Raw genomic sequence first — 24,514 nt, 5'->3', positions numbered from 1 at the left:
AAACACCGAAATACCGTACTTTCCTGACTATAAGGCGCACCAGACTATAAGGCGCACTGTCGGCTTTTGGGAAAATTTGAGGTTTCTAGGTGCGCCTTATAGTCCGGAAAACACGGTAATCACAATAAGCAGATATGAATGATGGAAAATCTTTTTTCTTTCCTTTTATACCAGAGATTGCTATTGTGTTTATATAGTAGTATGAATTTTGGCTTGAAGCATTTAATTTAATTCTCTTTAATTCTCCTATTCAAGGTATAGCCCAAAACTATAATGGTTTACATGTCCACTGCATGTGCCACAGTCAGTAAAAGGTTCTACTCATTAATTCACAAGAGTAATTCCATCGCTAGGTGATGAAATGCAATCCCTGTCTTTATGGGTGCACTTGTAACTGTATTAGAGTTCAGTATTTTTTCCAAATTATCCATCTAAACATGAACAGAAATGCACACCTCCATCTTCAAACATTTCTCAGAGATTTGTCTCGCTGGATAGTTTTAAAATTTGAGTAACACAGCATAAAACATAAACATAAAAGTTAAACACAGCTTAGTATTTCAGAGCACAGCTTATCGGTGTCAAATACAGTTTCAACCTGCAGCTATAACTTAGTAATTAAATGTTCAATGAAAGACAGGTTTATTTAATTTGCATCTGACATAGTAATAGTTGATGCAGATTCCTTTGGTAATTAACTCCTGACCTGAAGGTTTGAAATAATTTTTGAACGTTGCTGCTTGGAAAACAGTTGTGATTTCCATAAGTTTAAAAAATACAGCCCTTAATGAGTTGCTTGAGGGGTAGTAAAATGTTAACACTCATTTGCTGTACATCAAATATGTAACGTAGAAGGCAGAGGTCTGACTTGCACACCAAGAATTGGTCATTGCCATGCTTGATAGGTCCTCAGTCAAGCTCAGGAAGTTAACTGGCAGCTCTCCAGTGACCCGTTGCCGTTTTCCTATTTCGATCCACAGTGGGACTTGACCTGACGACTATCTGCTCAGCAACCAATTGTTTGCAATCTGAGCGACTGTTGCTCGGGCAGAGATTTTATTTTATTTGTATGACCTTGTGCTGTGATTCAGTAATGCAATTTGGGATTTAAAAGAAAAAGCACTTGTAGTGCCACTGACAAGTCACAAATAACTGTACAAATGATCTAATGCGAGGCATCAGAAGATAGTCTGTGACATTATGCAATATTTTAATTAGAGTTAGAGTCAGTCACTGTTGATCTGAACTTGTGTTGTATGAGTTGTTTATTTTTATTCCATTCTAAATCTTCCAGCTAATGGCCTAAGCCTCTCATTATGATCGCATTGCAAAAGTTTATCCTTTGTTTATATATGCATCACACAAAACATTTTGTACTGATATGACGGTCTGCACATAATGCTACTAAGATGGTAATATTGCATTAGTCTTCTTTCAGCTATTGCTTATGCTGACTATGACCGCTCCAGGTTTAAGGTAATAAGAAAAAGCAGTCTACATGGCAGCATCTTATTCAGAGTAACAACTTAAGCGCATCTAAATCGAGGTGACAATCAGAAACCTTATTGAGAGCTTGGAGACTGCTTAATATATTGAAATGCATTTTGCTGACTGATGCAAGGTCTATTCCTTTCAACTTTCCTTCCAGTGCCAACTGTACACCTAATTTAGGTTGATATGCGATGTATGCAATTTGCAACCATTCTAAGGACAGACGCTATTAAAATCTGTGAATCAGCATTCTGTAGCCTTTTCTCTCCTCTCCTCTCATATTGGTTTGGTTGAGCTATCCAGCCATTTTCTATACCGCTTGTCTCCACGGGGGTCGTGGACTTGCTGGAGCCTATTCCTATGCCTGGAGAAAACCCACGCGGGCATGGGGAGAAAATGCAAATTCCACACAGGGAGGGCCGGCAGTGGAATCAAACTTGCAGCCTCCTAATTGTGAGGGCGGACGTGGTAACCAGTGTGCCATCTAGCCGCCCTTTGGTTGAGCTAGTTTACAGTTATTTCTCAACTCAAACTGAGGCTGGAATTTCTGCCACTGCTGTTTAGACACCAGCAGAGGCTTGAGATTAATTAAATATTTTTAGTGCAGGAAAAACAAATGCAACTCCACCAAAAATCTTTGGGATTCCCTGCATGTACTGTACATCATTGTTGTCATATATATGTTGTTTAATTTAATGAAATTGAATTAAACTTCAATTAAACTTAATTTGTTTTTATTTAATTAAACTTTAATTACATTTATTTTATAGTAATTGTGAGGTCTGCTTCCTCTACTTTTTAATATGATGCCTTTGTCAATTGTTTCAAGTTACACTAACGAGAGGACCAGGGAAGACGCACCCTTGAAATAAGATGACTGTTTGCTCAAGCAGTATTTTTCATTACACAAAGGCCTCACTTCAGACATCCTTAGGGAACCTTCCAAGACGCTCCGATTTTCGACAAAAGTTATTGCTTGTCCCTGTGTCTCATTGGCAGCAGTAAACAGGGAAACAAATGCAACGGAAAACTGTGTGCGATTGAAACGTTATATGAAACCTCTTCTGCACCCAATCCTTCGGCTCTTGGCTGTGCAATTAACAAAAGGTGTTTGGCATTTGCAAAGCGCTGGAGATTGATGCGGGCCATTGCAGACACCAGCATGTTAGTGTGTCACAGCCGTTTAGAGGATTGCTCGTGTAATGCCATTTGTATTCAGGGGATGAGCATTCACTTTTACAGCAGGGCGGAGAGGGGGAGAGAGAGAGAGAGAGAGAGAGAGAGAGAGAGAGAGAGAGAGAGAGAGAGAGAGAGAGAGAGAGAGAGAGAGAGAGAGAGAGAGAGAGAGAGATGGACGGAGAGAGATGGACGGAGAAAGATAGACTGCAACCAACATCTGTCGCTTCTTTTTTATCGTGCCACATGCTTGGAATTCTTAATTAGAAAACAATTTACTATTGCAAAAATACTAAGATCAAATCATTTGTTAACACCTGCCACAAGTCTTGTCATGCACATTTGCAGGAGGTATGAAAAAAGGAGCTTTAGAAATGAATGGGTTGAGCTGTGTAATACATGCAACCATCCATTTTCTGCACGGGTTATCCTCACAAGGGTCGCGGGCGTCCTGGAGCCGATCCCAGCGGTCTTTGGGCTGTAGTTGGGGGACACCCTGAACTGGCCGCTAGCCATTCCATGCCTGCGACCCCTGTAGGGACAAGTGGTACAAATAATGGATGGATAGATGGAAGGATGGATGGATGGATTGATGGATGGACCCAACGATATCACTGATGATGATGATATCACCCAAGTATTTGCGTCCTCCATTTGTACTCGTATGTAGACTGTTGCTTCAGACAAGGCATGTGAAAAAATTGAAAGTCAGCAGCAAGGATGACGGATCCACAGAAAATGAACATTTATGTGAGAAACATGTTAACCTACCTCTCGTTAATCTGTTTGAAGCCACTAGAAGCATTAGAATTACAGATGTATCTGACAGTCTCTGCTGGCGCTGCCTTGGTTAGATTGAGGATCAAACGTAAAACAGAGTTATATGCAGAGGTTTGATTAGTGAATCAACCCAAAGGGAAAATAAGTCTTTAAAAGTGTTTCTACACGACACTGAGCTTTATGCAGAACTGTGACTTAATTCAGAATTTCGGACCAAATTGTTTTTACTGCATGTCCGTGCTGTCATTATATGTGTTTCTGTTATTCCTGATGCTGGTAGAAGCAGAGTTAGCGGAAAACATGATTGCATATGCAAGATTGACTTGGTCTTGTCTGGCACATTGCAGCTCCGTTCAGAAGTGTTACGTTAACTGTTAGAAATGGATGGAGCAAAGTTTTGCTGACACGAAAGCTGCTACGGCTTCTTCTTCTACAATCATTAACTTACATTTGGTTAATTTGCATATGTCAAAATAGTTTTTATGATCGAAATAATGATTTATGAACACACAAGTCCTAAGCTGATCAATATTTTTAGTGTCCAACAGTGCAAGTGATTATAATTTTAATCCAAACTCTGATCACGATGAAAAAATTGTGTCTATTTAAATGTAACCACTGTACAGAAAGGCATTCTGATCATTTGGAGATGACTGCTCAAATATATACCATGTTATACTTAATAAATACTGGTGTAACTAACAAACTCTTTTGTTTTAAACATACAAAAAAACGTCTTTGTAAGGCATTGTATTTTAGAAATGGAGTATTTGACTGAAATTCAATTGTGTATGAATGAAGATTCAATCAAGGCACGTAGTGCAAATATATTCCAGTGTTGTTGGGATATGATCTTCACCAAAGATTTGTTTTTCAGCTACTTGCAAACCAGATTTCATATAATTCAGTCTAACATCCCATCTGTTCTCCATATTGCTTATCCTGTTCACGGTCGTGCTTGGGCCGGAGCCTATCGCAGCTGACTTTGGGTAAAAGAATGACAAAAAAAAAAAAAGTAAATTTATAAATGCTAAATTACACTTTTGGCTCTGTGTGTCTCAAAGATGGACGGATTTACATTAGAGGCAATGATGCTCTGTCTCGTAGTCATCCTTGTGGTCTGAATGACTTTCAATGATTGGTGCTCTTGATGAGATTAATGCTTTCAACCTAATGAGCCTCTGCGTCGCCTCTGGTACATAGGAGAGACGTTTATTGTTTATTGTGTTTTCTAATTACCATATTTTTCAAGTTATTATCCATCCTTACTAAACTGTAAGGTCACGCCTAACCTGGAGTCAATACCAGATGACTTTGAATACAGCCAATCACAGCTCCAGACAATTTAAGGCATTCAATTGAGCTATGTAGCATGTTGTTTTAATATGGAAGGAAGCTGGAGTATCCATCCAAAGAAAACCTGCAGCTTGCTTGCCTAGACCTTGTCGTCAGAAAAGAGAACAAGCGAAAACAGAGATCTCTCATGGTCAGTGTGGCAGCTTTAGTTGATTATTATGGAAGATCTCTGTCATGACAAGCATGTCCCCTTCATACGCGCCTGATGTCTTTCAGCCGTAACCTATCAACACAAGATAAATAACCGTCTAACCGTCTCAAACAAGAAAATAGCAATACATAACTGTAAATTCCATCTGTGATGTTCTGTAATATTCAAAGTTGATTATGTACGCACATCACAATAACTCAGAAACAGGTTGGAAAATCAGCTTGTCTAACAGTATGATATTATTTTAGATGTTTCATGGGCTCAACTTTGTCAGGGATAAATCTGCACATTACAAACATATGTAACATGTTTCTCGTTTAAATAAGCTCAGGGAAGATAAAACAGCAATGTCATACTTTTATTTATTTTCGATAGAACACATATGTTAATGTATGCATACAACAAATCGTTTGTATGTTGTGACAAATTCCAACTCCATTGTTTGATTGATTACTTTGATTATGCAGCATAATGAATAGACAGTCTTACATGTCATATCCATAGGTGATGGGGGACATTTGCATTTATTTTTTAATTTAATATGTCTGTCCTTATATTATTGCCACTGCTCTAGAAGGTGCATTCTTAAAAATCACAAACATGATTCACAAATTCAAAAAGCCCTCTTAAGTATTGTGCATCGAAAACCTGTGTATAATAGCTCTTTCCATTTTAGAGAAAGCCCTGATTTTAATTACTATACATGGTGAATTAGCTAATGAATAATGAATGGATTCCCCACAGTAAGTGCTCAGACTGCAAATGCACTTGCACTTCTCCTACTCTGCAACCCCTTCACACACCGCCAATGTCGCGTTTTGATGCTGCCTTTTCCCCGCTCGCTAACACCCGCTCCCGCCCCGGGCCTGATGCACACGTTTGCACACACACACGCACGCACACATGTACACATGCAGACACACTCATACAATTCCGTCCCATCTTTGCTTTTCTCACTCAGATTTGATTAGATTTTTCTCAGTGAGGAATTATTTAGTGATGAGAGTAGAGGATTAGACAGCAACAGAGCAAGACTCCAGGATAGCAAAGGACAGATAGTGGTTCCTCAGGGAATGAGGGAGAAGCAAAATGGTGCTTCGAGGAATGTGAGTGGAAAAAAACCTTGAGGATTAAGGTGCTTTTGTAGCTCTAGACATAAGTCACAAAGGCAGTGACTGTGTGCATAACTTCAAATTCCATTAAAACAGATAAGAATTGTCACCCTTGTACAAATAGAGGAACATACATGTCATAGTAATATAACTAGAAGGTTTCAGATGGTTTAAACACACCAAGCAGAGAAATTCTCCATGGAGTTTTTGCCTTTTCCTCATCTCAATCTTTTTTTTTTGTCCTTCACAGCTGCTCCAGTTTTACTCTGTTTTGCAAAGACAGGCATGACAAGTAAAGTGGAGACTTTAAAGTGCCTGTAGGTGTGAATGTGTTTGTCTGTCGATATGTGTTAGCACCAACTGCCGACCCGATCGGGCAGGGTCTCACTTGTGCATACAAGGTGGCCCAAAATCACAATTAACAAATAGTACGACAAATAGTGCCTTGTATAACCTGATTTTGAAAAATGTCTTTTGTCTCATTGCTACAAAGCTTACAGAAAAAAATCACACAGATCCTATCAGAGTATATATATATATATATATATATATATATATATATATATATATGTGTGTGTGTGTGCATGATAAGATTTGTTTATAATGAATTATGAACCACTTTAACCAAGTTTTTTTGCATGAATGTGACAAACACGCTATTTAATTAGCTTCTATTATTACATGCTATTCCGTATGAACTAGAAAACAAAAATGCATTACAATGACACATCAAGACATTAAGGACAGATTGACAGGGATGTATATTTTGGCGCACCACCAGCCTTTAACAGCTTATTAGCATGCCAGCTGAGACTTTTCGGCATGAAGAAATAATGAAAGAAAAAACATGATGGACTGCCTACCGTAGGCTGTCAATGCAAGCTATACGCAATCAATCATCCATCGCTAGCAAGAAAACTCACATATAACAACAGACGAGTCTGCCGTCGGAGATAAGAAAACACTCGAGCTATAAAACAAAACAGCACAACTTTCCCGCCTCTATTGTTATCGCCATAAGTGCGATAGTACAAAAGTTAGGAATGCATGTAATGTTCGCAGGGCAAAAGTAGTCCAATAAGAACAACAACAGAAATGCAGGTTTAGCAAATGACCTTGCAGAGGCAGAACAATAATCTGGCTCATGGTGATGATTTGTGAGGCTCTGGGTAGCTCCCAGCCTTTTTCAGACACTGTGTATGCAGCTTGCATCCATCTTTTGCAAAATAGTTTACTGCCACTTGAACAATTGCATCTCCTCTGCTTTGACTTTAAGATGCTCTACCACCAAGCGCCATGCATTCTCCGCCGGTTGATCGAAGCAGCTTAACAGAAAGAAAAGAACAGAGGTAGGGGGAATCAAAGTCCCGTAGTGAGAAAATGCCCACTCCCTCCGTTATTCAGTCCAAATATATTTGCTGGTGGTTATTTTTAAACAGACCTTAATCCTCTGCTCCTCCTTCATTGTGAGTTTGATAATTACAGTAATCTGGTTGGAGAGAATTTAATTTTCCCAGCGATAAATTGTTGCTGTGGAATGGACTCGCTGGCTTAGGTGAAGGGATGTTCGGTGTCCTCGAATTGAGAGCGTCGAGTGCAATTGCAGTGTTAGAACATTGTTCAATATCTACCTTTGTATCTTTGAGTCGCTAATTAGCACACGACTCACCAAGGAGATGATGGCAAGGATATGTTTCGGATGAATAGTTATGAGCATTCTACTCGGCATAGGCAGAGGAAAAGGTATTTGCTTAAGGTTCACTTAAAAAAAAATAGACTACTGTATGTCTGGATTTCATAGTGAAACGAGATTTTTCTTTTGAAAAACCCCGTAATTAGGATGATGTTTCTAGTACAGTATTACCAGTCCAGTAATAATCCTTGTTTCCACATAACAGAGAGGCTATAAGGCTGGGACTCTGTGTAATGGTATGCCATGTACATTGCTGTAGCAGTTGCTTGAAGGTGCAATGCAAATTTGCCCAACCGCTTTCCATGATAAAATAATGGACTTTAGTTCAATTACCGTAATTTTCGGACTATAAGTTGCACCGGAGTATAAATCGCACCAACCATAAAATGCCCAAAAAAGTGAAAAAAAACATATATAGTCGCTCCTGAGTATAAATCACCCCCCCCCCCCCCCCGAATTATGAAAAAAAACGCGATTTATAGTCCGAAAATTACGGTAAATTGTATGACTTGGTTAAAAAATAAATGTGCAATATTGTGCCCTGCCCTTGAGCGACAGTGTCTCCCTGCTGATTCTTGGCCACAATCATTGGGAATGAAGATGCCCTTTTGTGACCTCCCTTGAGAGAGCAAGTGTAAAGAGAATTCCTCCACAGGGATCAATAAAGAAACCACATCCTCACAACCTTATCGAGCTGCTTGCAGATTTAGAAAAAGAAAAAAAAAAAAGTGTATGGTCGGCTTGCTTTACTCGTCGACCGAAATACGTGGCTTATATGATTTGTGAATCATCTCACTTAATTTTATGCTTATGTGAGAAATTGAGAATGTTGATGAATTACCCACAGGCTGGCCAAATACTATAACACTTTTGCCATATGAAAAAGGCTTTTAAGGACTTTACCTGGCCCAATAAATATGAGAATTTCCTCAAATTCACACTTGAGACGATAAATAATAAACAACATTCAAAGTCTTCCGCGCTAAATATTCATAATCTAACTAAACTGTCTGATCATTGTAGCATTAAACAAAGTAGCCTCAACTTAATAACTCACCTTTTGAAAATTTGAACTGAAATGCAGAGAGTTGTGAATTTGGCAGTGCATTTATTTTTTTAACCACATATAACTTAATTGAACTCACATTGAGTCACAGGCATAGTTCCTCTCTGTTACATGGGAAAGAGGAATATTACTGAACTTAAAATGCTGAGCTTCATTTTCCGTTGGTTTTTCCCTCTTGCTCTTCTTCCTCTTTTTCTATCATCCTGCATATCTTACAGTCAAACTCAGTGCTGGCAGCATGTTGCATCACAACATGGTTAATGCATGCAATGGTAAAAATGTGGACTTACCTTTATATTGTACAAATACATACAAATTGATCACTTAAATATCTAACGTAGTGGATGTGCAAATAATCAAGAATTATAGTATAGTTGGGTTTCAACTTATGCTGAACCGTTAAAGCCATTAACTTGAATATGAGTGGAATCATTTTCGTGGAAAGGATATGAATCTATCTTGCAGCACTGATGTTATCTTAGGTTAAACAACTCATATCCCTGGGGTAAATTATAACATTTACTGAAGCAGTTAAGCTTTTAAGGTTTTACATGTATTTCTTGTTGTTTATGTTAAGACTTACTGTAATTATCCCTCAACACTGTACTTATGGTCTCGTAGGGGTGCATTCCAAGCCTTTTGTGGGAGCAGAAAGCACCAATGAGTGGTGTGTAATTTTATCCTTGATCATCAGATGCTTATAGATAACTGCAGAAGGTTTTCCTTGGATATTTAATCAGGAATCAATCTTGTGAGAGTGTCCACATAATTTGTAAGAATGAGAAAATCTCTTGAGCTGAATTTGAAACTCCCACTAACAATCTAGTCCCTCTGTTTTGATAGGGCAACGATTTATTGATTATGAATTATTGTTTTCATCATGGTGAAGACTATTCTTCCTGGGGTGCGTCACAAAAAATACAGACAAATTCTTTACAAAATAAAATCAGCATGGGTTCAGTTCTTCACCTAAACCAGGGGCCACCAATTTATATGACATCAATTGTAACTTCTTTTCCAGTTATTGCTTCTTTTTTTTTTAGTTTTCTTTTAAAGTTTTGTGGTTTAACTAACAATGGGGGAAAATATAAAATGGTTTCAGTATGAAAGTGTTCGGTACATTGCTGTTCTTTTCAGTGCATTAGTCCTGGGAATAGACGGTGTGAAATGATTACCTAGGGCCTGTCTGGCGTTATAGCGTTACCTTTCAGTGGTTGGCAGCAGCCAGGTTTAGCTGAAGTATAGATGCATGCCTGAGACAGAACCGCCACCTCAAAATGGAGAAATTTCAATCTAAGTTTCACGGTGACACCAGTGGGTGTTAACTATAACTTTTCATACTTTGTGTAAGTAATGTGTCTACAGAAACTATTTAAGACACAAGGCAAAGAGTGGGATGGCAGTTGGCAGTTTTCTTTATTTAATGATTAACTCGCATCTAATCAAATGTTTTAGATATTATTTTATTATCTATATTTGATTATACTGTATGATATATTCAAAGATAATTTTTATTTTCTTTGCATTGTCTTGGCAATTGTAAGTGATATAGTAGATCAGTGTACTTCGATCGATGGCGTCAGGACGGCATTGACTGGGACAATCTGACACATTTACACTGCAGATTTCCAATACTTATTATATTTTTATTCACATTTGCATAAGGCCTGATTCTTATCTAAAGATGTCTGATTTACCCTGTAATGATGCGTGTCCAGGGTGGCTCGGTGGCGCACTGGTTAGCACGTCCGCCTCACAGTTAGGAGGGTGCCGGTTGGATTCCACCTCCGGCCCTCCCTGTGTGGAGTTTGCATGTTCTCCCCGTGTCCGCGTGGGTTTTCTCCGGGCACTCCGGTTTCTTCCCACATCCCAAAAACATGCTTGGTAGGCTGACTGAGCATTCCAAATTGCTCCTAGGTGTGAGTGCGAGTGCGGATGGTTGTTAGTCTCTGTGTGCCCTCCGATTGGCTGGCAACCAGTTCAGGTTGTACCCCGCCTACTGCACAATGGCAGCTGGAATAGGCTCCAGCACGCCCGCTACCTTCGTGGGGACAAAGCGGTACAGAAAATGGATGAATGATGCATGTCCGAATTATGAAGTTTGGCCTTCAGTTTGTAAAGTGAAGTATTAACACACACCTTGTTTTGTTAAGTGATTACAGAGGTATTTTAAATTATGAGTGTGCCCACTGATGTACAATTTGGAGTTTGGCAAAATTATGTTGACAGCCTCATCAACAATGGAGGAGGGAAGAAATATTGTTTCAAGGCTTTGGCATCAAGCCGCTGATGGTGTAGGGGTACACTCGCCTGGCTTGTGTGCGGGCAGCGTGGGATCGATTCCTGCTCAGTGGCGGTGTGCATGTGGGTGTGACTGGTTGTTTGTTTCTATGTGTCCCCTACGACTGGCTGGCGACCACTTCAGGGTGTATGATGTCAGCTGGAATAGCCTCGAGCACCCCTCGTGACTCTGAACAGGATAAACAGGGATGACAATGGATGGATGGCCTGGGAAACACGATTCACTGAAAATAATTATTGAAAATAATAATATAGCACACACTGAAAAGCAATGATAAGCAAGTAGGCGGAGTAATCTTAGCCCTGGGTGCATCACTTTTGAGAATAGAATGTGATTTGGCAATCAAAACACCATATTTATCCCCAAGGTGCAATTCAAAAGGTATAAACAGCGACAATAAGAAAGGACCAACTGAACATAAAATTGTACACAAAGTGCAAAATCTGCATATAATCTATGATTAAGTATTTAGTAAAATTGAACAAGGCATCCATAAACACATTCACAGTCATTTAGAAGGATGGTGACTCAAAGTGGACAGAAATTATACAAATACCTCACAAGCATACATTGATTGTGTCATTATAGTGTAAGTGCGGCATTATAAAATGTAATTTAATAAATATTTCCTTGCTACCTAATTTTCCTCTATAGATGTAGGATCATGATAAACGTGGAACTATTCTCATTGTGTGCCAGTTGGTGCTAAAGAATCAGACGTGTAACGTGCAACAGGAGACTCTTCCTGAATTAAGTTTGGAAAAAAAAGTGACCTGTGTTTTATGTTATTTAATTAATCGTCTTAGACTTGTACTTGATGACAATACGAAAAGTAGGATCGGGCATTTTTTTTTATGTGCACGATTCCTGTTCTGATTCCGATTCTTCAATTCGATTCTACATCAAAATGTTGTGCTAACATTTTTAAATCTGAATGATTCTCAGTGATCTGGAATGTCTGGCTCCACACGATTCTTGATGCCCAAAAATAAATGAAAAAAGCTATACATACATTTTATGCTCATGAAAGTTTAAACTCAAGCCAAAGTCTATGGTAACATAAAGACTGCGGCCGTACTTCAAGGTACCACTAAATATTATCATTATTCCTGGTGTGTTGGCAGAAAAAAAAGACAAGTGCAAAAGACTGAAGACTAAGATGATAAGTTTTGCCAGTATTTTTTCACCCTAATGTGCACACCAAAGCCCCAGAGAGCACACTCTTGCATTCAGTCAATTTGCAGAGAATAGCTTTGCAAGAATAGCTGTGACTGAGCACTGTTTGCATGGAGGCCACTCTGCCAATACTCGCCCATTGAAGCTTCATGGCGGTTGTGGCATTCTCCATGGGACACGATTGAATCTCAGCATCTTTAAGAGGCAGTGCATTCGAAATGCAACAGGTATTACCAATCCACTGCTCCTCGAATAATTTACAGATGCATTTAATAACTCAATGTAAACATATCAAAACACGTTTATTGTGTAAGTAGGACTAATATTTGTAGTAGCCATTTTATTGAAAGGAACACTTACCTCCCATGGGATGAATCTGCTGTTGTTTACATCTTTACATGCACATATAAACAGGTGAATCAATTCATTTGAATCACTTTACCTCATGGGGGTCTCCTGCCACCTCCTGCTTGAAGATATATATTTGAGGAAAATTAAAAGCCTGTTGTTAGTAAAGTTATTAGTTGGAGGAGAAGTCTGTGTGAAATCATTTCAGTGATGTGAAATCTGACAAGTCTCTCCTCATGTTACCACTTACAGATCTACTGCTGAGCTGAATGCTATTTAGTCTATCCATTTAACACATTACCGATTCATAACATTTGCAAATTAACCCTCTGAACCTTGTTTGTGTGTAAATGTTTCACTTCGCAAGCCATATGGATATGGAGAAGGTTCTCACACACTAAGTTTGAGGATGGACAAATAGAATGGTTTTGCAAGTCTTTAAAATGTCATGCACGTTCAAATGCACGTAAACACACCTAGTCATAATCTAGGTCGATACAATATTCATAATCTTGCGATGTCAAATGAAACACGCTCTCGTTTTTTTTTTTTTTTTGGACATTGTGCTCTACTAATTGCTTCTTCTTTTTCTGCACACAGTGTATGCAATATTCAAGTAGTTACAATGAAACACTTTTCATATTTATGTGTAATATGCTTTGGACCATGAGCATTACAGTGTCAATATGATGTATGCCCGATGCCCTCAAATGTACAAAATAATAGGTTTATGGTTTTCAGTGAAACTATGGCATACTTTACACTCAGAATAGGCCAGTGTCATAGAATCCAAACCGTTTATCATGTGCACGGGCTCAGGGGGTTGAGGAGAAATGCCTCTACTAATTTATGAGCTAGAATGTTGCAATCGTTCTGATAAATGACAGTTAGCGAACAAGCTTGTTTGCAGAAAGAGAAAATGGAACAGATGTTTTTCATGATGAACAATGCACAATGAGGTGTTACACTTGACCTTTATGACCCGAGTTTAACTCCTGCTGTGCCCATAGGGCAGATAGGACAATCTTGTTGAAATTGATCACATTTCCTGGTGACTGGTCCCATTTGTCCTTCCATGTGATGTGTGTCATCACATGTGTCCATAGGCTGGAGGATATTAAATAAATAAATAAAAAGGTCCTAATATGTTGACATTGTGTGGGCACTTTAAGAGTTAGCGCACACAGATAGGTATATTGTAATTTAATTCTTTATGAAAAAGTGCAAGCTTGATCGTGACCTAAAAAACATGTGGGTTATTTACTAATGATAGTACATACCTATTTGTTTCTGTTAATGTGCAAACATGCATATTTAGCCACATCCATCAACGGTTATATATTTAAAATGTGGTTTGTACAAAGATGTGCATTTGTTAACGCTGTCAGAGAGATATTATTTTAACAATATGACTGGTTTAAGTTATTGCAGTTTTGCAAAATTCGACAGCACTTTACTGACCTGTTCTCTTTTGCTTACATTATATTGACCTTTTTAATGTGGTATTTTCTCTAGATCACAAAACGGCATGTGCCAACGTTTGATTGATATGGGGGAGGGTTGGAATGTTTCACCAATACAGGGAAAGAGGGAAAGCAAGTGAATGGTTTAGTGACACCCATCAAGTGATAATTCAGTTCCTAATCAGACATTACCTTATGCTGCCTCCATTATGATAATTGCATGGGCTAAATCACTGTCAAGGGACTTCCATGCATGTTGTTCTCCTCTCTGCAGAGAGATTAAGGCAGGATGCCCACATGGCTGAAGATGAGGGGACGCTTAGTATTCGTGTCACTTGTTTAGCCTACCTCTGAGCCTGCAGCCTTAAAATACATTTACCTCCACATCTTATATGAACACAAAACGGCAGGTGTATGAATTACAATGTAATATTTATTAAAAAAACAAACGAGCAACATTTGGAAGTAGTCGTATAGTAATTCATCTTTGAATTGGGCTTCATCGTCATGCTACAGTTCTATAAGTACTTGTCATTTGGAATGCGGTCAATGCTAAAATGTAGCAGGTTTGTGAGAGAGAGAGCGAGAGAGAGAGAGAGAGAGAGAGAGAGAGAGAGAGAGAGAGAGAGAGACAGCGAGAGGATGCATCTTTCGCAGTACAATATTTTTTGTACTAGTCTACACTTATTTGAACGTAGTTTAGCAGACAAATAGAAAACGTGTCTTCGTACCCATTACGCATTACCAAAACACATGAGAAGCAAGATGTGAAAACAGCTCCTGGGGGGTTTTGAATTACGTTATGATCAGTACATTTACTTTGGTCAGGCTTCAGCAGGGCAATTGTCACTACAATACCTTTGTGTCAGACTTGTTCTAAGAAATGAATCGATAAATCTCAGTAACATCAGCCATAATGCCAGTGGCTGCTGGCACAAAAGTAAATGTGGGTGTAAGTGTATGTTGAAGCCAGGATTTTAGATGTGAACAGCAAACTGCTTTCAGCGGCTCTAAATACATTTTGAGCTGTCGATTTTCAATTATGAGAATGTTGGATCGAATCTATTTGCCTTTTTTGTATTCTCTTTATGTGCAAAGGGATTGTCATGTTTAAATCCGAGCAGATGGAGGGGAAAAGGAGAAAGGCATATATCCAAGTCTACTGTATAATTGCTGCCTCTGAACAAAACACAATCATCACTTAAGCGCTTTTCATAAACATTGCAGTAAAATGGAACCAGAGATATTTTATCGACCAATCATTCTTGCTGTGTTTTTGCTACGTTCAACACTTGCTGTGTTTAGGTGATAGTGCAGAGTGTTTGTGATTCCGGGCAGATAAAATGAGCCTTTGCCAGTGGGAGGCCTCATTCCATCTCATTCTTCAACAGAGACTTGTCCCTCTGCAGCCTCCCAATGCTGCAGTAGCATGGTAGCTTGGCTGGAGAGAAAACAAGCCACATGTACCTTTTATATTGATTCATCCAGCTACTCTGTATTACAAGCAAAAGAACAGTTCCACCTGAGCTGACAATTTTTCCAGTGTTGTAGCAAACATAAGTCATAAGATCCATATACCTTGCCTCGAGATGATTAACAGACAAGTTAGGATTTCAGGTTGGAAAGATGCAGTAGCAAAACCAGAAATGAGTGAATTTGAAATAAAACAAGTCCAGAATAAACGGTGACCTATTTTACTGTATCTGGTCAGCACATTGCGTGTGAAATATTTGGTATACTGTATTGTGTGTTGACGCAGGTTGCTTCTAGGGCACAACATAATAAGGGGTACTAAACGCATCAATCATGCTGTATGAACTAGATGCCTGCTGTTGTACGTTGTATTTGTTATTTGAATGTCCTGGTCTATTTTTGGTGCTCTGCAAGGCAGCAAATTCCTGAACACTCACACCTTGAATGGATATCGAGCTGGTGTTTTTGATCTTTCTACTTTTGCGACATTGTGGAGGCTGATATGATTTATTTTTCTGTTTTCTAAGTAGTATTGAAAAGGTGGAAATTGTTACATAATTTAGGTATCTATGAATTTTCTCAGAAGTGATGGAAAGGGTTAGGGCCGGATCATTTCATCCTACTGTGATGTGTACATTGTCTTGTTCATCTTATTTTTACCAGTCATGTTCATATGACGATTGATTAATCAGTTAATTAATTAGAATTCTTCATTCATTCATCCAGAAAAAGCTTATTCTGTGAAAAGAAGGAAGATAATTGTAAAGTTAGTGTTCTCAGATGTAGCGTATGAGTCTTCTTCACTCTTAACTCACTCTTTGGCTGTTGGTTTTCGTGTTGAATTGGACTGTAATTAAATGTAAATGGGTCATTGCTCCGGCAATGCCAAATGCCAGACAAATGCCAGGTAGGCAACAGGACTCATCACATTAAAAATGTATTGGGCAGCTTCTCCTTTGTCTAGAATAAATAAAGGAATTGAAGTTCATTTCCATGCAACGATTAAGGTCATAGCTTGCTCATTTGATTTCATTTCTTATTGAAATAAATTTTTCTCTTGATACATCCATTTCTATAATCACATGCAAACCCATGCAATGCAACGCAAATCTAAAAGCAGGTTTTATTAGTTTTGTAGTGTAAAATAATACTGCTTTTTTATAGGATTTTTGAGTATGCGGGGGCAGCCAAAGACATGTTATCATAATTTGCTTGTTTGTTTTCATGGCATAATTCATAGATAATTTTCCTGGTATCTGTGTTGAGAAATCAAATTGCCATTACATACAGATGAGAACACGATGAAATGCTTGTGAGTGCTAAAAAAGGTCATCTGTGACTTACAATGGGGCAGCATGCAAACAGTCTTGCATCGGGTTATTTAAAAGTGGATGAACTAGACAACTAGATATTCAAAATGACGTGTCATGTGTGCTCTCAGTCCTCCAAATTACAGTGCAATGTCCAAATGCTGATTTTTTTGACTTGTTTTGCTTTGTTTTTGTGTTGCAGAAAACTCCAACAGCAGATGAACTATGAATGCTGAACAAAATGATCTCCTCCTTCCAGCGCCAGACAATGAGAAGTCGTAGGCTAAAGGGGGCGCTATCCAACCCCCTCTTTGTGCTACTCTTGGCCCTTCAGATCTTAGTGGTGGCCGGGCTAGTTCGTGCTCAGACCTGTCCCTCTGTCTGCTCGTGTAGTAACCAGTTCAGCAAAGTCATATGCACCCGTCGCAGTCTACGGGACGTGCCTGATGGTATTTCGACCAACACCCGTTACTTAAACCTTCAGGACAACCTCATACAGGTTATCAAGGTGGACAGTTTCAAACATCTGCGCCACTTGGAGATTCTGCAGCTGAGCAAGAATCACATTCGCAGCATTGAAATCGGCGCCTTTAATGGACTGGCAAGCCTAAACACCTTGGAGCTCTTTGATAACCGACTCACGACAATCCCCAATGGAGCATTTGAGTATTTGTCCAAGTTAAAGGAACTGTGGCTTCGGAACAACCCTATCGAAAGTATACCGTCCTATGCCTTCAACCGAGTCCCCTCGCTTCGAAGGTTGGACTTGGGCGAGCTCAAACGTCTCTCCTACATTTCAGATGGAGCCTTCAAGGACTTGAGCAATTTGCGCTATTTGAATTTGGGAATGTGCAACCTGAAGGAGATCCCCAACATCTTACCACTGGTAAGACTGGAAGAACTGGAAATGTCTGGAAATCAGCTGACTATTGTCAAGCCGAGCTCCTTCACAGGATTAGTCAACCTCCAGAAGCTCTGGATGATGCACGCCCAGATCCAAACCATTGAGAGGAATTCCTTTGACGACTTGCAGTCGTTGGTGGAGCTAAACCTTGCTCACAACAACCTGACTTTTCTTCCACATGACCTCTTCACACCTCTGCATCGTATGGAACGGGTCCACCTTCATCACAACCCTTGGAATTGCAACTGTGATATCTTGTGGCTCAGTTGGTGGCTCAAGGAATCCGTGCCCGCCAATACGAGTTGCTGTGCCCGTTGCCATACCCCTACGCTCTTTAAAGGTCGCTACATTGGTGAATTGGATCATAGCTACTTCCAGTGCGATGTTCCAGTCATAATAGAGCCACCCTCTGACTTAAATGTGACAGAGGGGATGGGTGCAGAGCTCAAATGTCGTACAAGCTCCTTGACATCCATCAGCTGGCTCACACCAAATGGCTCCCTGGTGACGCACGGGGCGTATAAGGTGCGACTGTCGGTACTCAACGATGGCACGCTTAACTTCACCAGCGTCACCATGCAAGACACCGGGACGTACACCTGTATGGTCAGCAACACTGCGGGCAACATCTCCGCCTCGGCTGTGCTCAATGTCACTTCTGTGGAAAACAGCGGGGTGACCTATTTCACGACAGTCACTGTGGAGACCATTGAGAGCCCGGGTGACGATAGCCACACGCCGCTCCCGCCGTTCGGTTGGGTGTCCTCCTCGACCACAAAAACGACCCCGGTTTCAACGAGGACCACGGAGAGGACTTACACCATTCCGGTTCTCGATCTGGATGGAGAGGGAGCCCTCAACGGCTTGGACGAGGTGATGAAAACAACCAAGATTATCATTGGCTGCTTTGTGGCCATCACGCTCATGGCTGCTGTTCTACTTGTTATTTTCTACAAAATGAGGAAGCAGCATAACCAACAGGATCCTGACGGCCCGGCATCCTCTATGGAAGTCATTACAGTTGAAGAAGAGCTTGCAGGTGTCGCTGCAATTGACAGACACCTATCGCTGCCCCCACTGGAGCACTACAACCACTACAACACCTACAAGAGCACTTATCATCACCCCTCAATGCTCAGTACCATACACAGCTCAACCACACAGGAACATTTACTGATCCAAGCTTGTTCAAAAGACAATGTACAAGAGACCCAAATCTGAGCCTACATTTTGCATACAGTAATATTCAACACGAGCGGTGTTAGGACACCGCAAAGAAGAAGAAGACGAGAATTACTCCAAGGAGACTCCAATGTCAACGACACTGCTAAATCAACATTTGGCAAAGGGACCACCAATGATACTTTATTAAGTGTCTTTACAAAAACAAAGCTTATTTATTTAAAAACTGTCTGGTGACTAAAGACAAAAACTAATTGTGATAGCTTTTTAGCTCGTTTTCCTTTTTCTTTTATCTCTCGCTCTCTCTCTCTCTGTAATGTTGCACAAGGAAAAGAATGGTTTGCCAAACGTGAATATGGAATGTAGGTCTTGTACTGAAAGAAATACAATTTCATTCAATTTAGTGTTTGGTCTCAGCTGTTATGGTTTTGTGAGGGGCATTGTTTTAGTGTATACAAGCCTTCGTTTGCTTGTTGTTCAGTGTACGGCATCCACTCCACATTGAGGCAGCTGTCTATACTACTTCAGCATAAGATGAGTTAATTTTCATAATCCCACGCTACTTGCTGCCATTCAGGAGAACCTTTTGAGGAAAAAGCTCTTGCTGATATCAAAGGGAAGCCTGCGTGTCTGAAGACGAAAGCAGTCAAATTAGTACGTGCATTAGAGCCACCTTAAAGCGGCCATATACTATCCATTGTAGTATAACGAGTAAGACCTTCATTTACCCATTATTTACAAGTCATTGCTTAATTAGTTTCTCCTATAAATATTGTTTCCTGTTATCTCAATTAGTTTCTCCTGTTTTTCATGTTGATCAAGGCCCCCTGTAGCTTCCCCCCTTCTCGTTTACTCCGTGTCCCCATGCTTGTCCTTCTTTGATTGTCTCTGCTGCTTAATTCAGGGACATTACCCACCCCTTGCCATGTCTCATTTGTCTCGCTTTCGCCGTCGGCATGTGTCGCACGATGGCAGAATACTGCTTGAGAAAATGAAGGGGAGCATAAGGCTGCAGTCAGTATCCTCCCTTTTAACCCAGTTATGATGTATGTCCATGCAGTGTGGCGTTACCTCGCCATCACCCTGGGGTCACACAAGCTCATGTGCTGATAGTCCATCTGTTGGTACAGATAAAGAGGCAAATGAGGCAGCTTTGTAATGTAGTGTGACCCTGTCGGACCAATGCAGACAGGGCTAACAGACTCGGTGAAGCAGCAAGGGACCTGGCACAAAAAAAGGGAGATAGGTTACGTCTCATTAAACTGCATCAGCACTTCATTTGCAGACCAAGAGAGCAAAAGTGATAACCAAACAGCATTAGACTTTTTCACCATCCATAGGCCGAGCATAGCGGGGGTTGAGAACTTTCAGCTTGGTGTCATTGATGTCAGATCACAAGAAAAATGCCCATCAAAACATGGTTTTAGGAGTCTGCTGCTGATTTCATTCATTTTTTTGGAATGGTAAAAAAAGAAGAGTAGGTGTGTGGAGAAAGGATAAACCCACAACGGTCACATGGGGTCTTCAAACAGAAATCTGGAAGATATGAAGGAAGAGGAATAAAAAATAGATAAGCTATAAGGAGGCAAAACTAGCCATCGCTCTGTCGCCATGGAAACGGTGACCTTGTGCAGAAAGTAAGATGTGGTAGATATGCCTTTCACTTGTCTATAATGGTCGTCTGTTCAACAAGCTTGTTTTGATTTCCTGGTAAAGATTGTGCAGATACCATTATTTTATTTCTGAAGTTGAAATAATGTGGTGGGCATTTACAGCTGGAATAATAGAATTTTGAGCAACATGTGACATCATCATTGCAGAGCACTCTGCAGCTTCATGTTTTTAAATGAAATAATGGTGCCTGATTTGAAAATGGGACCAGTTTATATTTCCATTGCCCCTTCCGTTCTTGAATTCATATTCAGTAAGGACGGCAACCATGGAGGAATATAATAAAGGCCTATCACTCAAAAACTCATCTGCGTCTGATCAGTTAGTCACCCGCATTTTTTTTCATTAGTTCTCAATAACAAATGTGATGGGAGCAAAATATACATTAGGAGACCAATGTGTGGATGCACACTGCAGAAATGGATTAGAAATGTCTGCCGTTCTGCTGGAGTTATGAATGATGTGGGCATCAATAATAACATTAAATGTGAACCATTCTTTCCCTTTTCCAGTTTTCTGTTTTGGTGCTCAGTTTCTTTTCACTGCTTTTTGTGATTTATTGATTCAGTGTTGATGCTGGCTATAATTAAAACAGTTGGGATTTTATATTTGTATGTATTTGAGAATGGGGGTCGAGATGCTTCTTTTTTCCAGAGTTAATGGATTTTTATTTTTTCTCTGCATTGGTAGTATTATGTACATGAGTAAACCGGCCCAAAGTGAAAGGCTGTTTTGGGACAAAACTAAGACTGTTGTGTAGAATGTTGGACATGAAATACCAGCAGCGTGTGCTTGATTTTTGTGCAAAATCCAAGACAAGATATAATTCGTGTGTGTTATTCTGCCAACTGTGTATGTATGGGAAAGGGTATTGGATGTAGGAATATTCGCTCTCATTTTTGGAGAGAGCAACCATCAAACGATTACGTTTCTACAAAAAAATAAATAAATAAATAAATATTTTCAAAAACATATTGCAAGAAAAAAAATTAAGCTCATAATTTTACATGTGCTTCTATTGTTTGAAAAATGCAGAAGGAAAAAAAATTGGTGACATAAAAGAACAGCAAGAGACTGTGCTTGTAATAAGTCCAGCTAATTTCTCTGCAGATGAAGTCCACTTATTGATACCAGAGATTGTAGTTCATACTGTACATGAATATGAATAAAATGCATTTTTTTCCTAATAGCTTTCACAGAGCAAATCGTCATAATGTCAGTATTTTGTTCTCTTTATTCTATTTTTTGATGAATGCGTGGGTATAAATATTCAAGCAAGAAGAAATAGTGTGCAGACTACATCATTCCAATGAGTACACTTTGAAGAGACATAAAGCTTCACAATTCTCTTCTTGTGAGAGGCAAAAAAAGTGCTATTTCTCTTGTCACATATCAGTAGACATTGTTTAATCCCTACTTTGGAAAGCTTCGGTTGAATGAATAGCAAATCACAGTTGGAAACAAAATAAAATCAGTGTTTACATTGAAGAACTAATAAGAAAACCTTAAGGAACATTGTTATCAGAAAACAAAATAAAGGTACCTGTTGTTATGGGAAATAAATCTGTGTCACCAGTCAGCATATACTCGATATATATGTATATATATAATATACGTACATCATCTGCAATAAGCAAAAATGCTACTCTGTTTGGACTGTTGAGATTTGAAAATAAGCCTCACTAATGGTATTTAAGCATCCTATCAGATGGCTCTGATGTCAACCCCATTCTGGAACAGTGCCTAGGAGCAGGATAATTATAATTACACTCTGATCTATTTCCATGCGTTCTAGAGAGGTTTTCTATTCATTTCTGATATTGGCATTCTTCAGCAGGCACACACAATATTCATGGGAACTGATATTCTTAGTTCTGATTTTGTATATGATTTGAGGTAATTCAAAATCTTCCAACTGATGGTTTGCGCCCTCTTAAACACTTTGTTGCTTCGAACAGATTCCAACAGATACTATTTTGTAACCACTGGAGTGCTACAAAGTTTTAAAAAAAAAAAAGTGACATAAATGCCGCAAAAAAGAAGAAAATTAATTTTTGTAAAATGAATGTCCCCTTTAAGAAAATCTCTGCTCAGGGGCAGCTTGGTTCCGAGAGGAGACTGCCAGGTGGAATGGATCATCGGCAAACTGTGAAACAGATGGTCTGCCACATGACAGTTGTTGTCCATAATCACGGTTCTAAAAACACCTGTTACACATGAAACAGAGAGATGGGAGCATCTTAAAATAGAGTGTCGTCCGAAAATATCAAACCTTGTGATCAAACGGAGTATTTTCGAAGAAGATTCCTGCCACAGTAAATGAAGGACTGGCAGCCATATTTGACGCAAATGGATACTTGCAATCGCAATGAATCGTAATTGACCATTTACGACGTTGAAATAATCCTCCTACACAATTTCTATACCACTTATCCTCATTTGGGTTGCAGATGAGTTTGAACCTCTCACAACTGACTGTGGGTGAGAAGAAAGGTACACCTGTCCCAGTGGCGTAGCCAGGAATTTTTCCAGTAGGGGCGCGCGCCCACAGGAAAAAAAATAGAACATCACCCACGCCGTTCGCTGATCGCTAAAACAACATCCGGGTCCGGGAGGCAAACGGTGAATAAATAACATCGTGCACATAGAATAGCGCAAGCACATTCGCGCAAGACCGAAAGAAAAAAACGGCATGAAAATAAAGAATCGAAAAAGCTAGATTTTTTTCAACCGGGGCGCAGGGAGTCCTAAACGAGGCGCCGGCTTGGCTACGCCACTGACCTGTCCGATCACCAGCCACTCACTTTCTACATATTGACAACAAGCCACAAGAGGGATTATTAATTGAAAGTGGACTATAGTATAAAATGATTGCAGGTCGATTTTGAATGGGAATGACTGAGAATCAATTCCATACATGCAAATCAGCTGTATAAACCATGACATGATCGTCATCCAATTAATTTTTTTACTGGCACAATTTTGACAGAAATTCTAATTATACTTTAATTACATGCTTTGCTAATATCCTCTTGGGTTACATGGACATAGGAATAATGCATTAGGTCATATAGGAAAATCGTTTTTTCATGACAGCAGACTCTTTACAAAAAATATCCCAAGTCTCTAAATTACTTCTTGTGAGTGGAGCCCGGTTCTTACAATTTCAGAGTCGTCGTCATAATTCTTCATGAATTCTCATCTTTTCTTGACCACATCATGTTTTCAACTGAAGTGGTTAGGAAAAGACATGGGCTTAATCGATCCATTTTCTGTACCGCTTTGTCCCCACGGGGGTTGGGGGCGTGTTGGAGCCTATCCCAGTGATCATCGGGCAGAAGGCAGGGGACACCCTGAACCGGTTGCCAGCTAATCGCAGGGCACACAGAGACGAACAAGCATCCGCACTCGCACTCACACCTAGGGGCAATTTGGAATGCTCAATCGGCCTACCAAGCAAGATTTTGGGATGTGGGAGGAAACCGGAGTGCCCGGAGAAAACCCACGCAGGCACGGGGAGAACATGCAAAGTCCACACAGGGAGGGCCCGAGGTGGAATCGAACGGGCACCCTCCTAACTGTGAGGCGGACCTGCTAACCAGTGCAACACCGAGCGGGCTTAATGTTTTTTGACTATTCAAGCATAGACCTAAACTCTGCTGGCGGTACAGTTGCCAAAGGGACAAATGAAATTTTTTCATGTTGATTGCATTTTGGTGTAACACTTCTCTCATCCATAAATGATTCCATAAAGGGAAAAGGAATGTTTTCTTAGGATTTGCATTGCATTTTGGTGTAACACTTCTCTCATCCATAAATGATTCCACAAAGCGAAAAGGAATGTTACTATTTTAGTAGCG

The 24,514-nt window shown here is 39.8% G+C and overlaps 1 protein-coding gene across 1 annotated transcript in view; it reads left to right on the top strand.

The window, feature by feature from the left end:
* Positions 1-21,843, top strand: part of lrrc4cb (leucine rich repeat containing 4C, genome duplicate b) — a 38,829-nt gene extending 16,986 nt beyond the window's left edge. The window contains exon 2 of the mRNA XM_061277325.1: positions 17,100-21,843. Coding sequence (XP_061133309.1) covers positions 17,127-19,022 — 1,896 coding nt within the window. The 5' untranslated portion in view covers positions 17,100-17,126 and the 3' untranslated portion in view covers positions 19,023-21,843. The remainder of the gene's footprint in view (positions 1-17,099) is intronic.
* Positions 21,844-24,514: the final 2,671 nt, after the last annotated feature.

The sequence above is a fragment of the Syngnathus typhle genome, linkage group LG4 (genome assembly GCF_033458585.1).
Source record: "Syngnathus typhle isolate RoL2023-S1 ecotype Sweden linkage group LG4, RoL_Styp_1.0, whole genome shotgun sequence".
Classification (NCBI taxonomy): Eukaryota; Metazoa; Chordata; class Actinopteri; order Syngnathiformes; family Syngnathidae; genus Syngnathus; species Syngnathus typhle.
Note: the sequence above shows the minus strand (reverse complement) of the source record. Positions and strands in the feature narration are given on the sequence as shown.